The sequence below is a fragment of the Frieseomelitta varia genome, unplaced genomic scaffold (assembly GCF_011392965.1).
Source record: "Frieseomelitta varia isolate USP_RPSP 00005682 unplaced genomic scaffold, Fvar_1.2 scaffold_247, whole genome shotgun sequence".
NCBI lineage: Eukaryota > Metazoa > Arthropoda > Insecta > Hymenoptera > Apidae > Frieseomelitta > Frieseomelitta varia.
Window position 1 is genome coordinate 688,091 of NW_025109976.1, and position 18,013 is coordinate 706,103.

The 18,013-nt window shown below is 41.8% G+C and overlaps 1 protein-coding gene across 1 annotated transcript in view; it reads left to right on the top strand.

The window, feature by feature from the left end:
* The window catches only part of LOC122528211, a 360,579-nt gene that overhangs the window by 319,437 nt on the left and 23,129 nt on the right, over nt 1–18,013 (top strand). Inside the window, exon 5 of the mRNA XM_043653107.1 lies at nt 8,681–8,739. Within this exon, the coding sequence (XP_043509042.1) occupies nt 8,681–8,739 (59 nt within the window). The remainder of the gene's footprint in view (nt 1–8,680; nt 8,740–18,013) is intronic.

An 18,013-nucleotide genomic window follows, 5' to 3' on the forward strand; every position in this document is an offset into this window, starting at 1 on the left:
CCACTCTAAATACTTTAGATGGCTAACAAGTTAAAGACACTGTGACTTTCTAGACATTTTGAAAAATTCAAAAGATCTCTCGGAATTTGGAGTATTAGATCTGTTCGAAATTATCTGCAATTTGTTTTATTTGGAACGATAAAAATAATTTGTTTTATTTAGAAAGACAAAAATAATTCATTTGCCACTCTACATACTTTAGATGCCTAACAAGTTAAAGACACTGTGATTCTAGACATTTTGAAAAATTCAAAAAATCTCTCGGAATTTAGAGTATTAGATCCGTTTGAAATTATCTGCAATTTGTTTTATTTATTTGTTATTTATTTGGAAAGACAAAAATAATCCATTTGCCACCCTAAATACTTTAGACACTGTGATTCTCTAGATATCTTGAAAAAAATCAAACAATTTTTCAAAACATGTTTAATGTAAAATTTCTAAATATAGGTTCTTTTATTTGGAACAATAAAAATGATCCATTAACCACTCTAGATACATTCGATGACCAACAAGTTGAAGACACTCTAGTATCGCCTGCAAAAACAATGAATGAAGATGCACGCGAGACCTCCCTTTCTCTAGATAAAAAGGATATACAAACGTCGATGATGCCACAGGATAAAGTCGCGAGCGAGCAAGCAAGAGAGAAAGAAAGAAAGAAGCTCTTTTACCCTGATCGAAAGAAACGTTCGAGCCAACTGGACGAGTCTCGCGTACGTATCTCCGAAGCGCGCGTCATATTTATACACGTTGGTCCGTAACTGGATGCCTCGGGGTGAATAGCAAGTCCACCGGCGGAAGGGTAAGCTTGAGAGGGGCTTCTGGTAACTTTGCTCGAGCTCAGTCGCTACACCAGCAGGAGTAGCAGGGATACGTGCATACGCGCCTCGCTGGATAGAGCCGCCCGTACGACCAAGAGCGGGTGGTAACCCAGTTTCGTTACACGACGAGAGGATGCCGAGCCACGTAGCGAGAAAAGGGGCGTGCAAGAGAGAACCAGTCTAGGGTAGAACCGCGTGGCTGGCTAGGAGAGTATTTCGGAATAAAGTACGGTATATTATAACCAGAGTCGTATATATATGTATGAATGGTGGTAAGAGGATAGGTGCACGCGCGCACGTACACACATACACATACGCTCGAGTAATTTCAAAGAGAAACAGAGGGACAGAACCGAGCAGAAGAGAGGCGGCAGGGAAACGGGACAGAAGGTGATAAAAAAGGTGACGGAAGGTGGAAGATAGACCGACCCGGCAGCGAAAGAAGGGGAGAGGAAAGAAAAGAATGTAGAAAGTGGAAGGAAAGGGTGGGTGGACGGTGAACGCGAGAGGGAGAGAAGCCTGCTGGCCCTCCCCCGCCCATTTAAAGCGTTATCTTTGAAATTGCGTACCACGGCAGCGTTATTAAATTAAGTAAACCGCAAAAAAAAGTTTCCTTTCCGAGCTGCCGACCGTACACGCCGGTTGCCGCGGTCCCGCTGTAGTTACAGACTGAGACTCGCGCTCCCCGAGCATATATGGGAATTAATACCGGTAGGAAAACCACCACCACGCGCCTCTTTCATCCCTTCCTAGGTTCCCCGGACTGCCACACGGCCAACCGACATCGACTTTCTAAAACCTAGGCGACCGCCGCCGGTATAAAAAGCTACTTTTAATTTTCCCGTCGCAATATACGGGTACGTGGGATGTGTAGCTACCTTTGGCCAACCGACCACCATCGCCAGAGCATCGTGGTTAAAATTAGAGATGGGATCGCGTAGAATCGCCTCACGGCCGGCGATCGAATCTTGGATTCAAATCCTTTTCAACCACTGGTGCTTCCAATTATACGCTCGAAAGCGGAGGAATAGTCTCTGAACATTGCTGGAAATTGAAACGATACCCTCCGAAACGGACGGAGATCGGATCGAGTAATTCGCAAATATTTGGATTCGAAGCTTTTAATTTTTTAACTACGAACGTTAACGTCTCCACGTGCGCGTCATTTTCGACTGTTTCTTTCTTTTTCTTTTTCTTTTTTTTTTTTTTTTTTTNTTTTTTTTGTATTTCCACGTGTTTCACTTGGATCTGCAAGGTCGTATATTGGACTTGGTCCCATCGCTAGTTAAGACCTCTCCCGCTATTCCAAATAGCATAAACGTATCCTGCTGGTATTGTTTTTCAAGCTCTTTCTCCGCCGAACTGGGACTGACTAGCGCCGGAGCTTTTAAAAACGAATATTTTTTCGGCCACGTCCCATTTTGGTTCGCTGATGCGCCGTTAATAATAAAACGATTCAACAAATCCGTTGGCTGTAATCGGGCAACCATTAATATTTTACCAAGTCCGGATGGACAGCGATCCATCCACGGTAGTTCCGTTTCTCTTTCGGATCGGCTAAATAAAATCTCGAATTTCGTTAAGCTCTTTGTTACGTGAATTTCGTTACTCGCAAAAGGAAAAGGACGGTTATTCGCTTAAATCTCAAAATTTAGAAACTGATATTGGATTTTTGTGCAATTTCTTTTTTATTCGTATTTCGAATTTATAAAGTAGAAAAAACCTCGACAGGCAGTTTAAAATTTCGCTTTGGGATTTCGCCACCAAAAAAATCCGCGGTCCAGTGATAAACGTATAAAATAAACGTATAAAATAAAATTCTCGGAAATAGGATTTAATAAAATCTCGGTGGAAGATTGTTTTAATAAGTATTATAAAAAGTACTTTGAAAGTATTTTACAGATGTGCTCGATATATTGTATAGATGTGCAATCTCTTCCCGATCAAAAATTTTTCACTTTAAAAATTCAATAAAATTCCCAAACTGTGGATGTACGAGTAGCTAACAATAGTTTCGAGTTATATTACATCCGAGAGAGAGAGAGAGACCGAATTTACGTCGAGTTTCCTTCCCCGAAAACAAAGGTCACCACCCCTTTCAGAGGCGGCCGCGGAGAAAAAGCAAACGACTTTCGCGAAACTTGGCGAGCAATTTTCCCCTAATAAAGGACGTTCTTAAAGCGATCGACTCTCTCTTTGATAGTCGAGCTTTTTATTCGTCGAAAGTTTGACACTTTCGGCTGCGAGAGTGGAAAAGGGTTTCGTCGTCTACCGTCGTTCTGGAGAAAGGAACAAGAGGAAAAGCGTCCTAATGTTGCCAGAGACGCGGAAACAATGAAGAAAGAAAGATATCGATCGCGGAACACTTATGATCGTCTCATTTCCTTGCCTGGTTTCCATTCACCAATGACCAAGAAGTGGCTTCATTACATTTCATAAAATTTCGTAAAATCCTTGAATGGAAGAAAACAACGATGGAAAGAATACTAAAAGATTTAAGATTCTATCAATTTAAATTGAATTGTAACATTTGACAGCTAGACTACTTCTATTTTTTTTTTTTTTTTTTTTTTTTTTTAATACAACCAGAGAAACGAGATTTATGCAAAAATATATCGCAACAACCGCCACACTTTTGACATTTGATATTTTTTTATCTACCCGCCAAATATCGTAACAACCGCTACACTTTTGATATTCAATATTTTTTCACCTGTCATGTGCGTAATATGTATCTCTAAATTTCGAACGAATACATAAAACATCCGCAGTCCAGCGATAACTGAACGCACTTCGTACTATACCGAGAACAACACTCGAATGAATTATTAAAACAATAGAACTTACGTTACATGAACTAATTGGACAGGCAAAAGTGTTCAGATGATTCAACTTGTTGCAAAACGTTTGCAAAACAAAGAGCACGTTTCCGATTTTTTTACATTGGCGATGGTTAATTCTGGAGTATAATATTTTTGTTGCACATTTCCCACGTTCAAATTCTTTAAATATTTCATTTTTTTTTTTTTTTTACGCATTTCCGTTTTGACGACTTTACACTACGTCAATTTCAAATTAAATCACTGTAAATTGATTTCATTCTGCGTGAGAAGCATGTGAACTTTCATTACAATATGTACGCGTGTTTGTACCAAGAAATACACATAACGGAGGTCCTGCTGTACAATAAACTTTCTTCCTACTCCTACTACACGTTCCTTTCTCTCGATAAATCCTTGTTGATTCGATGACAGTGATCGTACTGATATTGAATTGATATTAAGCCGCGAATTGGGACACTTTAGCGTAGTCGCTCGCGAAGAAACTGTGCTCGGGAATCTTACGTTAAACAAGAAAGTTGAATTCGCCGTCCCTTTCTTTTTTACAGCGCGTAGAGAAGCGCGTATAAATATTCCAGCACGCAGTTGCAACGTCGCGGAAACGAGTTTATCAAACCTAGGATGTACAAGGGTATACGCCGCTATCGCGAGTTCACGCTCAACCGAGAAATCGCGTTCCCGTAAAACCTGTCATCCGGAAAAATCACACTTTAACGACTGCTGTCGGTACGGAGGGACGCTTTTTGTTTAAAACTAGGCAGCTGTCGGTTGAAAATATTAATTAACGCGCCCGTGTCTGACCCATCTTCGAAATCATGCCGCTCATTTTAACTGGTTCGAGCAGGTTTACTTCAACGCGAACACACTGCGTTAATTACGGTAGAAAATTGTCGACCACCTACACACATTATTATCTACAAGTGTCTGGACACGCGTGCAAATATGTAAAACATGTTTGTGGCAACTGTTACGCGAATAGTTGGAAATGGGAATTCATTAGTTCGGATACTTCTAAATCCTAGATGTCTGATATAATTTTGATTTAAATAAGTACTGCTAGATTCTGACACGTTTCGATTTATATTTATACTTTGATTCGAGCAGTACTAGATTCTAAAAAGATATGTATTAAGACAAGTGTCTGGACACGCGTGCAAATATGTAAAACATGTTTCTGGCAACTGTTACGCGAATAGTTGGAAATGGGAATTCATTAGTTCGGATACTTCTAAATCCTAGATGTTTGATATAATTTTGATTTAAGTAAGTACTGCTAGATTCTGACACGTTTCGATTTATATTTATATTTTGATTCGAGCAGTATTAGATTCTAAAAAGATATGTATTAAGACAAGTGTGCAAATATGTAAAACATGTTTCTGGCAACTGTTACGCGAATAGTTGGAAATGGGAATTCATTAGTTCGGATACTTCTAAATCCTAGATGTTTGATATAATTTTGATTTAAGTAAGTACTGCTAGATTCTGACACGTTTCGATTTATATTTATATTTTGATTCGAGCAGTATTAGATTCTAAAAAGATATGTATTAAGACAAGTGTGCAAATATGTAAAACATGTTTCTGGCAACTGTTACGCGAATAGTTGGAAATGGGAATTCATTAGTTCGGATACTTCTAAATCCTAGATGTTTGATATAATTTTGATTTAAGTAAGTACTGCTAGATTCTGACACGTTTCGATTTATATTTATACTTTGATTCGAGCAGTACTAGATTCTAAAAAGATATGTATTAAGACGTTGATAAAGAACGATAAATTACATTGACTAATATAAAGAAAAAGGAAGAGGGTGGATTTATTTTACAGTAACTTTAAGTTTTAAAATAATACCATGTGCTAAACGTGTCTGTAAATTTCGAGAAATATCATGCACAGAACGATATAGCAGGTATAGTTCTTGCTTGTCAACTAAACTTTCTAAGGACGGGGTTCGCTAGTGGACGGATTTAAATCGCCAGGCGAAGTTTAATTTCACACGTTTTCATATAAATTATTGTAGTTCTTATATTTTCAAAGTTAATCAAATCAAATAAAGAGCTCAAGAGCTACTGAAAACAAAAAGTGAGAGACCGTCGATACATCGAACATTTGGCTTTCACAGATATTATACAGGTGTCGATATATCGGACGTCAGTACTTAGATGGTTAACAGACTATTTGTCCAACGTTGCTGCAACGAACAGAGACTCAACAATATAAATTGTTAACAATATAAATTTTACCTACGTGAAATTTCCGCATACCGTGAGAAAGCACGAGAGGAAAGTCGTCTCGGAAATTGACAGGAAACGCTGTTCTCCAAAAGAGTGAAAATTTCAACGAGGGAATGATCGCGCGCATTTCGTCGCGGCCAAAGTCACCGATCACCGATCGACGCGAGTTCATTCGACAGCGCAATTCGTAAAAGGCAATTCGCGTACGCCGATAAACACGCGTGATTACGATAAATCTCAATGAGAAGCCAATTACACATTACGTTCGAAACGGGGCCGAAGTTGCCGGCCAGCGTTAATGGGTTCAAGTGAATGGGTACAACGGTAAATTGCACTAGCTCCCGGTGTTGTTTCTGGTTTGTCCAACGCTAAATCTACCGCCAAGTACATTTAGTCCGTGGTCCTCGTAAATTCGCGAGGCTGCCGCTTGAAAAACGAAGAGGAGGGGCGAGGAACAAAAAGAAGAAAAAAATGTCAGAAAAGGAAAGAAAGAGGAGAAAGAAGGAGAAAGATAGAAAAGAAGTCGCGGTAGTCCAAGATGAACACGAATGGCCATTTTAATGTGAAAAACGCGAGACTTGTGCATACATTGTACAGTAAAGAATATAACTGTGCCAATGACGATGAAAAATTGTTTAAATTGATAATTTAAACTTAGCAAGAAAAAAAAATTATATAAATTAATCCACTTGGTTTTGGATTTTAAAGAGCGGAGCTTCTAGCTTTGATGGACGTCAGTTTTTTTTTTTTTTTTTTTTTTTTTCCGAAAATGATTTTACATTATACAGCGGACGGGAAACTGAAGACACATTTTTCTGACAGATTGTAAAAATTCAAAAACGCGTGTAAAGGCATTAAAGAATTTTGAAGATTTCTTTTCACCATTTCGTTGAACTTAAGACATTAGGTGACAAAATGTCAGAATTTCTTGAATTTTTGCCTAATATTCAACGTTCGGTAAAATAATAAAGGAAAAAAATTCTACAAGTTTTAAGGAGTTATTTCAAAGTCTTCAAAATGACGATGGATCACGAAACGAAATTTCTCACATGTGTTCGAAGTTTTTTATAATTTCGAGAATATCCTTGCTATTACACGTAAAATCATCATCAAAAGAAACTCACGATTATGAAAGCAGAAGCTTCGCTCTTTGATAAAATGAGGCCAAGTGGATTGTTGTACGATCTGTTTTACAAAGCTTGTACAAACCAGTGTAAATTGTCCACAATTTTTCACTGTCATTGATACAGTTACGCTCCTCGCTGCATATCACTGCAGAGACAACTTAATAAAGTTGCTCTCCCACTATCTGACAATGAAATGAACACCTTTGTAACTTCAGATACGAGAAGCTTTACCCATAATTTGGTGAACTTTCCGCGAAATCGTCAGGAAACCTAGGCGTAAAACTCCGCGTAAAACGCGCGATTTCACGAAATAATGGAAACGCGATTTCAGACGGTGGGAATTCGTCGGCGACGAAAATATGTTTTATCGCGCGGCGTGGACCGCGAGATCGCGGCAAAGGTGCTCCCCTTGATTTCCCCCAGGATCGTATCAATGGGACAATCTACGATCCTTGGATCCGCTGTTCTCGGCCGTGTGCTATTTCCTCTTGAAATTCCTTCGCAAATAGAATTTCTCCTCCCGCTACAAAGGTGTTCCTGGAAACTGGTCGATAATCGAGGAGGGGGAGGAGGAGGGAGGGAAAACGCTCGACTCGAAAGAAAGAAAGAATCGTTTGTTCTCGTCGAATTGAATTCCATGTGCGAAGAAAGGGACGCAATTACGGAGAAAAGGGAGAAAACAACGCGCGTAAAGTCATGTAAATCGTGTAAATATGTTGCTCGGACATTTGTGAAAACATTTCACGGGGACAACAGATATTTTATGAAATTTCGTTAGCACTGCTGTCAGAGACTGACGTCGTTATATTTTTGATCTTGGCTTGAAAATATCTGATCTCTCTAGTACCTATTGAATCTAATCGACTTTAATCCTCACGCGTTCCTTCTGTCAATTTCGCACACTTTTCTTTCTCAAATTTTATGTTATTTTACGGTGGCCAAACGCACAGATACAAAAGCAAAGCTTCGTTTATCTTCGTCTTCGTTTTTCGTAATATGTGGCATGCACATTTGACGTTTCTGATCGTTGCCTTTTAATTGTTCCACCGCGATCACGCACTCGAGTTTATTCCACAGATTCTTCGATTTGTCAGTCGGTAAATTTTCGCGTCGCGAGACGCAACGAAGAGGTGCAGAAACTCGAAGGGAGGAGAGGACGGCTCGAGCGGAGACAGCTCGATGTGTGTCCGAGACGTTTCTTTGGAAAAATAATGTTATGCCGACGTCGTGGTATTTATAGCACGGTTAACTAACCGCGACGAGACGTACGAACGCTCTGGCAGACGTGTCGTTTGCGGCACTCGCGCGCTCGTAAGCCAGAAACCAGGAGGGTCATCAGCGCAGCAGAATCAGAAATCGTCCGCCTGGCTGCTAAACGATTTTTAATTTTAACTCACGACTGGCATCGTTCGCCCCCGTTGGCGACCGCAACAATTTACAGTTAAAAATTGCTCTTGGAGTTTTTTGGGCGAATTTTATCGAATTTCATAAATCTCTAGAACGAAATTTAAATCTTCTTTCAGTCTGTGTCTAATTTAAATATTACTTAGATTCGACGAATGCTGTTCTAGTGTTGTAAAATCTCACGATTGAAAATCCTAAAAGATCCGGCTTTTTGTTAATTCATTGTTTCTCTGTTTGGTGATTGCAGATGCGCGGAAGGCTTCACGGGTCTACGGTGCGAGACGAAGGACGTCATCAGCACCGGAAGTGTGTACAATCGGCGTAGGGCGCCGTTTTCCTGCAAACTGGGACTCTCGACCTCGTACTACTGCTAGCGATAATCGCGCGGGGCCCTTCCATTCTGAGTACACTTAATTCTGAACGATTGAACTCGGTGTACTCGGCGCGAGGTCGGTCGAAACACGAAGCCTCTCGAGAAGCCCGACGAGAAGAATCGTCGTGAGAGGGCCAACGCGCGACCAAGTAACTGAGACACGTGGAGACGATCCAGATAGCGCGATCGATTTCGATATCGTGCGAGACGCAAACCGCGAGATACACGACGAGAACTCTGAGCAGTGGGAACAGAAAAGAAAATGAAAAAAAAAAAAAAGAAAAGAAAAAGAGAAAAACAAAGATAGAACGCGAACGCAAAGTATTCGAACGCTCGCTATTCGAAGAATTTTTAATATGCAAAATGCCTATGTCGTGTAAAGTATTTCGAAATGTTTTTTTGAAACCGATCTGAATACGAAATATTCACCGTAGATACGAAGTATCAACTGTACGCCATCTTGAGCACGTGACACGTGAAAATATAAAATATATTGCAAGAATTTTGAGGCTTACTGATATAACGATCTCGGTGGAAAAATTTTCTCGCGCGAAAATATTTTTCAAATATTTCACGTAACGCATGGTGTATGTATATTATACATACACATTCACTGAAAATTCCTACAGCGTTCGAATGCTTTCGCGAGTGACTGTATCGCGCGGACTTTTCGGGAACTTTTGTTGTCGGGCATTAAAACGGAGTCGTTACGTACAGGAACAGGTTCCAAAAAAAGAAAAAAAAAAAGAATTTTTGGCACGTTCGTACCTTCTTCTATCTCTTCTTCGGCGTTTCCAGAACTGGTCCAGTCCGACCAGTTTCTTCTTCTATTATCGCTCCATTTCTCCAGCCTCGATTCATCTTCATCGATTTTCCTAGCCTCGTCTAGTTGCTGTTTAACTTCTCTGTTAGAAAAGTGTGCACGTGCCTCGCGCCTCGTTATCGAACATATTCTATTCGCCGGGAGGAAACGATACAAATTCGACAGTTGGAACCGTGTGCGTGTCTGCGTGTGTTTGCGTGTATATGCACGAAAGAGAAAAACGGAGAGACGAGAGAGAGAGAGAGAGAGAGAGGAAACGGTGGATTCTTACCTGTCCCGAAAAAAACCCTCTTCAGCTTCATATCGGGAAGGCGAAAGAGAGAGGCGTTCGAGTAACGCTCGTGATTCTGAAGCGGTGCTTGACCTCGAAACATCGCGAACCGCCGATGAAGAACGTAACAAAAAAAAAAAAAGAGAGAGAGAAGAAAAAAAAAGAAGAAAAAAGAAAACAGGGATACGAGCGAGAAGAGCATTCGAAGGTCGCACGTATATTCGGAGTCTCTACGGGAGAATAATACCAAAGAGCCCATGGTCTCGATGAAAAGGGCGTTGTGAGAAAGGGGTTGAAACGCTCGGCATGTCTACGTGAACGTGTACGAAGAAAAGAGAAAGAGGTGGGGGAGGAAAGGAGGGAGAGACCGAGTGCGCAACGCGCGTAGAGAGAAAGAGGTTAAAGATCACTTTAAGATGATACTTTATTGGTCGATTGGTGCCGATTTTCAGCAACGCGATCTCGAACCGCGGAACCTACTCGAGAGTCATGCTCGAAAACGTCGCGAAGGATCGGAGGGGGAAGGGACGAAAGACGAAAGACGGTGGACGCGATTCGAGACCTCGCGACGATGTGTTTCGTGAAGCGAGTATCGCACGCTTGACACGCCCGTTGCTGCGCTACTCGTCCTCGGTGACTTCTCGTTCGCCACGATTCTCGAGCGTGTAGCATCGTCGTAGTGTCGTTGTTGGAAAATGTAGGCCACGCGCGGTGGAGCGTAAAGTTGCAGGCGAAGGGAAACGCGCATGCACGTGCTCGCGGCGAGAGAGATTCTGGGGTCTAACGACGCCAGAAACGAAAACCCTCCTCGACCGGACGATATATAGTTCGACGTCTGGCCGAAGAATTCTTCGTATTTTTACGCGTCCGCCGGGAGGACAAACCGAGAGTGCCTCGCCTCGGTAGATCGATTGTGTCGCGCGACCGGAATAAATATCGTAATTCGCTCGTCGCCCGGCGAAATTATCATCGGCCCGATGCGTCGGTCGATCGTCTCCATTATCGGTTCTTCTTCTTCTTCTTCTTCTTCTTCTTCTTCTTCTTCTTCCTCTTCTTTTCGTAGCGTCCTCCGGCGACAACGACGCGGTTTTTCCCTCGGGAATTTTCCAACAACGATTGATAAGACGCGGCGTAACCTCTTTCACGTACATATAGAAACGACCACCAAGAGAGATGAGGACGTTTGGCCACTCGAGCCAAGGGAAAAAAGAACAAAAAGAGAACGAGAGCGAGAGAGAGAGAAAGAGAAAGAGACCACTAGGCAAAAACCGATTTTATGTAAAATATGATAATGTAATACGCGTTAGACTAGTTAAAGCAGAGACTTAAGGTAGTTAATGAAAATAGGGAGCGAGAGAGAAATGGGGTTCAAAAGAAATGGGGAGAAAGTGAGAGGATGAGAGAATGTGAGAGAAAATGAATACGAGTGAGAGCGAGAGTGAGAGTGAGAGACAGAGTGAACAAAAATATCGCGAAGATTAAGAAACGGGCACGTTGGTCGAGAACTTTCCGAACGAGACGATTGGATTGCACCGAGTGATCCAAAGCACCGGCTCGAGTGTTTCGAAATTTTTCGTCGATTTTTCGAGACAGTGAGAGAGATCAATTTGAGAAACGACATCCGACGATCTTCTGTTCATCGCGCCGGACTTGCTTTGCTACGCGCGTCGTGCGGTACAATTTATTTTATTTTATTTTTTTTTTTTCCTTTTTCCTGCCTCGTAAGAACGCGCATCCTTTCCGACCAGCTACCGAGAAAAATAAGTGGAACGATGATATTTCGGGGCGGGCACGACGGCGGATCGATCTCTTCCGGAATTCTCGACGGCTTCGCGAACGTAGCGAGAAGGAGATCGCGAAGCGAAACGAAAGTTAGAAGAGGGGGGCATTTAAGACGCGCGCTGTGCTCCCCTAGCAGTCTTCGGGACCCTATTTATGTTTTATATTATATTATATATATATATATATTATATATATAAATATGTGTATAAACATTTTTAATTTATTTATTTAATTCATTAATTTTATTGATTTTACGATTAAACGTCATCATTCATCTCGGCAAACCGCCTTTTGTTTTTAACCTTACGTTGAACCTTTTCTTTCTTTCTTCTTTTCTTTTCTTTTCTTTTCTTTTCTTTTCTTCTCTTTTCCCTCTCTTTCTTTCGGGAGTTGAAACAAGCTGCGTTCCCTCCCGATTTCTCCACTTTTCTTTCCGTTTCTTTTCTCCTTTCTTTTCTAAGCGGCCAGCAGGTAGGTGTGTACGCATTTTCTTTTTTTTTTTTTTTTTTCATTTTCGTTAACATCGATCCCGCCCCGTTCGTTTCGCGCGGCGAACTCGCAACGAGCTAAATGGACGACGATCGCGCCGATTATGTCCCGAGATCCTCCAAGTTTTCGACAATGGCGTTGAATCTCGTTGCGAGACAAAAGGAAGGTAAATGCGCCGGCACGCGAAACGACTGATTCGAAACAAAAGATTCTTCCCTCCACCTCCAAGCCCCCGTGTCCCAGTCCAACCCCCCACGGCGCCGCGCGCCCCATTGGTAGGAAAGTTCATAGACGACGCGGATTCAAGCCGCGGAAGCACGAGCAAGAGGGTATATAGTCGGCGACGCGAGCGAAAGAACCCCCCCTCGAAGAGAGAGCCAATAGAAATTTTCATAGCTAGCAAAGTTTCAAAGCTAGAAATTTTCATAGAGAGCAAAGAGTTTCTCGTCTGCCGCCTTTAGCTCTCTTATTGCATTCCAGCGACGACGACGCTCCGAGACGAGTCACTCCTCTCTTTTTGCCCGTTCCGCGTGAAAATAGCTTTCCGCTTGTTTCCGGCCGAGGATCACACGGCGCGATAAACAACTAGCCGCGCCACGCTAGAAACGCCAGACGTTGCGTTCCCGTCAATTCGAGGAGACCGACTTGATTTTGACGCGCGAGGACAACGCGTAAGTGTGAGAAAGAAAAAAATGGAAGTTGAAAACAATTTTCGCTGGAAAGTGAACTCTAGTCAGTGGATGGTTTCGAAAGTGGCTTGAAACTCTCGAGAGCTCTTAAACTTTTTATGGATTTTCATGGATTTATTTTTAGATTATCATGGATTAAATTTCGATGATTCTGACATTATTACAAGAATAGCCAACATTCCAACGAACATTGCACGAGGTGTGTAATTTATGTGAAATCTTCATGCCGACATTGTTTAAAATTTCACTTTGCCACGTTACTTCGTTTCACGTCGGTCTATTAAATTTGAACGATCTCCTACAGTCTGCCATTAATAAATTAAATCAGATTGAAAATACTATACTCGCGATGAAGCTGAAAATACTGAAATACTCGAGACTAACGGCAGTCGAATTTAATCTAATCAAGACATACGAAAATTCCAAGCTATCGCAAATTGTCTGAAACGATTCGAGCTTTTCGCTACACGTGGCCGTTCATCGTCCGTTCATCACTGGTTATAGCGAATTCCGCTCTCATCTGTCGTAAAAAAAATAAAAAAAAAAAAAAACAGAAAAAAGGGAAACAAAGTTCGTAAAACTCGAGCTATACGACCGCATCGATCTTCTTAATCGTATTCGACGCCTCGAACGTAATTCTCCTACGGATTGTGGATACACTGACCGAGCGAGTGCACGAGCGAGTTTATCGAGCGATAGGATGAAAAATCGCGAACATTTCGCCTCGATGTCAAAGTACACCGTCGTGGAAGTCCGCGCTTCACTCGATCGAGCTCGACCTGTTACTCTCTGCGTGAAGAATTCGTTTTTTTTTTCTTTTTTTCTTGAAAACACGACTCGCGAATGTGTCAGGTGAACATGAACGATAAATTAACGTACGATCAACGGTGTTCTGGCCGAAAATAGAAACCCGATTCGCCCCGCCGAGATGAAATCGAGCGCCGCGATCGCTTTTCGAATTGAATCTCGGTTAAGGGAAGCTTCCCGTCGAAAGGAAATAATCGCGTTTCACTGATTCGGATTATTTTAATAGACGATAAATTCGATTTCGCCCGTTGGATGAGAAAGCGATTCGCGGGGCGACGAACCGGTGCGCGATAACCGAAACAGAAGTACAAATCGGACTGCGCTTCGTTCTATTAGGTTCGCGCATATGGTACGTCGTTTTTTTATTTTCTTTTTTTTTATTTTTTTCTTTCTTTCTCCCGGATGAAACTTTAACAGCGCGTAGTAGTAACACTGCGTATTCAATTAGAACAATCTCCACCAGTGATTTCATCCAATTTCCCGGCTGAAACAACTTAGTTTCGTTGCTCTGGATTTGCAAAAGTCCAATTGAAACTCTGGGATTGAAAGATCCTCGGAAACATATTGAAAACTGAACGGCGATCTCGAGCATGTGATCGCTGTTAAAAAACGGCACCACTGAATATTGATACTTGTGATACTGTTTGTTACGGCAAGCTCGGCGGTGAACGGTAGAGTTGCTACCCGCTTCGCTAGTCGCTCTCTCGTCGTGCCTTTTACAGCCCCCGGAGAGATGTTTTAATGAATGAGACGTTATGTGAAATAAATACTTATATTTCAAGACTAATACAAAGTGGTTATAAACTGTATGTGTGATGTGTCGGAAGAGGGCACGCTAGCTCTCCTTGTGATTGACGCGGACAAGACGGTATTTGGACTGATTTGGTGTAAATGAAAATGAATGTATAACTGACCCAGAGTCAGTCCTCTGACGGACTGCTTGTGACTCCTTGAGTGGTCTACGTGTGACTGCCGAATCGTCTGTTCGCTACGTGAATCTATGTCTCTTTTAGAATTGGTATGCGACTTTCTGAAGCCGGCCAAGGCGCCTTGTTTCCTAGACTAGGCTTTGTTTATGCCCTACCGAGTCTTTCCACATACTGTCTCTCCCTCCAAGGCCAGAGAAAGTGTCCTTAGGTGAGAAGTATGTTAGCACATCTGGCAATTCTCGGCAGGGCCGAGGCTTCGTAGGAATTGATCTGACTGACGCCTCGGAGGGTTCTGTTCTGCGCCAGAACATTATTTAAAAACTCTTGTGGCCTCCACTCGTATTTTGATTCCTGCATACAGTTTATTGAGTAAATTTCCAAATGCTTCTTATCATGCAAGCATATCTAAAACGTTACATAAAAACGCTACGTTCATAAAAGATGTCGACAAAGGGACAAATATTTTCGTAGACCGCTAAACATCTCTCGCGATTATTAATTGACGACAGAACGCACAGGCGATTCCCTTGACGCCAATTGACGAAAAATCACCACGAGGGAACCCCTCGTCTTCTCTTCCACCGCGAAAAATCAGCCGCAAAGTAAATTGGCCGCGGTCGCCTTTTATTTTCGCGCGCAATTTTCATCGTCTGCTTTATTTTTGGCGGGTCTTATTTTTCGTCGGCGGAACAGGCCGTCCGCCGTGCCGATTCCCGGCGAAAAATGGCCACCGCGCGCTCGCCGAGTGAAATAAAAGCACGCTGTATTAGACCTGTCTTATGCATGTATCGAGAGAGAAATTGCTTCTTACGCGACCGTGCCTCGCGCAAATTTATTCGGTTTGCTCGTGGCTGTCACGTCGCTTTTTCGCCGGGGACAAAGGAAACGGGCAGCACGAGACGCAAGCATCGATTCGAAACATTTCGAGTCAATCACCGGAATCTGTACTACGCGAGAATTGGTAAAAACAATCGTTGAGGATAAAAATCCTTTCGTAGTTTTTCGCGTTTCTGAGAAGAGAAAATAATCGCAGATAGCAGTATATATGATGGATACGATGGCTGGTAGCATCATTACCAATGACGACTCGTGCGGAACTGCAACATCCCCCATTTTTCTTTAGATATAAATATACTCGTCAATTTGTTTATATTTGCTTGTAATATTTAATTTCATCGTCAGCAGTTAACCCTTCTCGATACGGGTTTTTGACTTGAGACGTAGCACGAGACTTTGATACGTAGCATACGATAGAATTTTTCGTCAGCGTGCATTTCTCAGAAAGTATATTGAAAAAACAGCACTGAACTGCACTACATTAAACCAATATTATTTATTTATTCGTACTCCGTATTGAACTGTCAATGCACGTACTAAAATTTAACTTTAAATAAAATTTTAAAACTTTATTTCATAATATATCTAACAATCTATAGGCCAATACATGATTCTATTATACATTTCTTGAATTAAAATTCACTTAGGTCCGATCCAAGTGAAGTTTGCTGCAATTAATGCTAACATTTCCCGGGCGATTTCAGTTTGATTCGAGCAACGTGAAGTGAAGACCGCCTGCGGATGCCAACACAGTGCGTGTGTATATTTCTAATTGAAAGTTTTCGAACAATTAGCAGAGAGGTGGCGCGAACAGTGAGCTATCAAAAAGCTACCTAAGGATCAAACGATAGGTATCTTATCAACGAAGAATCGAGCAGCTGTATGTTGCTCACAGCCTGGAAAAATTCAAGCGCAGCCGTTTCGAAGATGAAGTTTCTGAAACGGTGCCGCGCGCCGGACAACGCGGTGATTAATCGCGGTGCTAATTATCGAGAAGGGATCCATCACGCGTCTGCGGTGGGAAAATAATGAACCGGTAAACTCGACGGACAGAAAGAGAACAGAACAACGCTCATCCGCGGAAAATAGACGGCCGCGAAAGCTGCTCGTTAATTATCGTCCGGAGATTACTCTCTCCCTACCGGCGCGATTACTACGCGCGTTGTCGCGATTCCCGATAGAGAGAGAGAGCGAGAAACAAAGAAAGAGAAGATAGAGAGAAAAGGGCCGAAAATCGAAGAAAATTGCACCCGCAATTTTATTTGCAGAGCGTCGCGGTCAGGCGAAAATTCATGCGTGGGACGTCCTGTCCTTTCCCGAGGGATCATCGCGCGCTGACGTTCTCCTGGCACCAGGAGGCCGAGTACGTGATTTCTAGGAGAACGCGATCGCGCATCGAGGCACGTGTTGTTGACCCTACGTGTGCGTTTCATTGGGATCTTTCAAATTACGTAATCGTGGTGATTATCGGCGTGCAGGATAACAGTATACACACGCGAGTGCATCGAGAGAAAAAAAGAAACGGAACGAGTTTCGATAGTAGCGAATAGGTAATCCTCTGACGAGTCACTTAACTCCGCCATGATTGCGGAGCAAAGAAAAATATACAGGACGAGGTGCGTCTTACAATTACGGTGGAGTTAGGCCACGTACATTGCGGATATTAATTTCATATTTTTAAATAAATTTAAATATTTTTCTAAATGTAATTAGATGGATGGCAGAAGACTCTAGACAGATCATAGTTAACGTCACAACGAGTACTATACTTTAATCTCTTATAAATTCATAGTGAAACCCGCAGTCTGACTGTAGACTAATTTTATTGTACACGCGTGAACGTCAGATCATTCAGGAAGTTTAAATTGAATTGAATCGAATCCGTGGATACGCTAATTCCTGGCGCAAGGGATTTCTCGACCCATTTGCATCACAAAGAAGAATTTTTCACCAATTTTTACTATATTTAAGTAGAAAACTTCATTATATTTAATTTATTATATTTAGGTTTTCAAAAAATAAAAAAGAAAACTTCATATTTCAGTAAATTGTATTGTAGCTTGCCGATCTAGTTCTACGTATTTTCTTTACTTTGACGTACGAGCCGATCGGTGGCTCGCTGCCTTCAACGTTAATGAAGTGCAGCTAGTTCAAGGTAAAGTTTGATTTGTGATATTGATTAAAGAGTGTGAATTGAATCCTACGACTAACACTGTTTTGAATATTCACTCACAGAAATATATTGGGCACTGAACGTAAGATTAGAAAAAAAAACAAGAGTATTTTTTTCTTTTGTTCTCTAAATTGTTCTTACCCTGGAATGCACCGAGTTTAGGGACACGAACCGGCAGACACGCGGGAGGTTTTCTTGCTGATTTGAAAGTGAGAATAAGACTGTTATATTTTGTTTTTTTTTTTTATTGTTAGCTGGTTATTTCCTACTTGCAGTCGCTGGGGTTTCCTTGGATCCCTGTACCTGCATTTAATAATGTTAGTTAGGTTTTAATTCAATGGTATCTTGAACGGGTTGGTTGTTTATTTTCTGTGTTTGTTCGTATTGCAGGAGAAAATTTTCAAAAA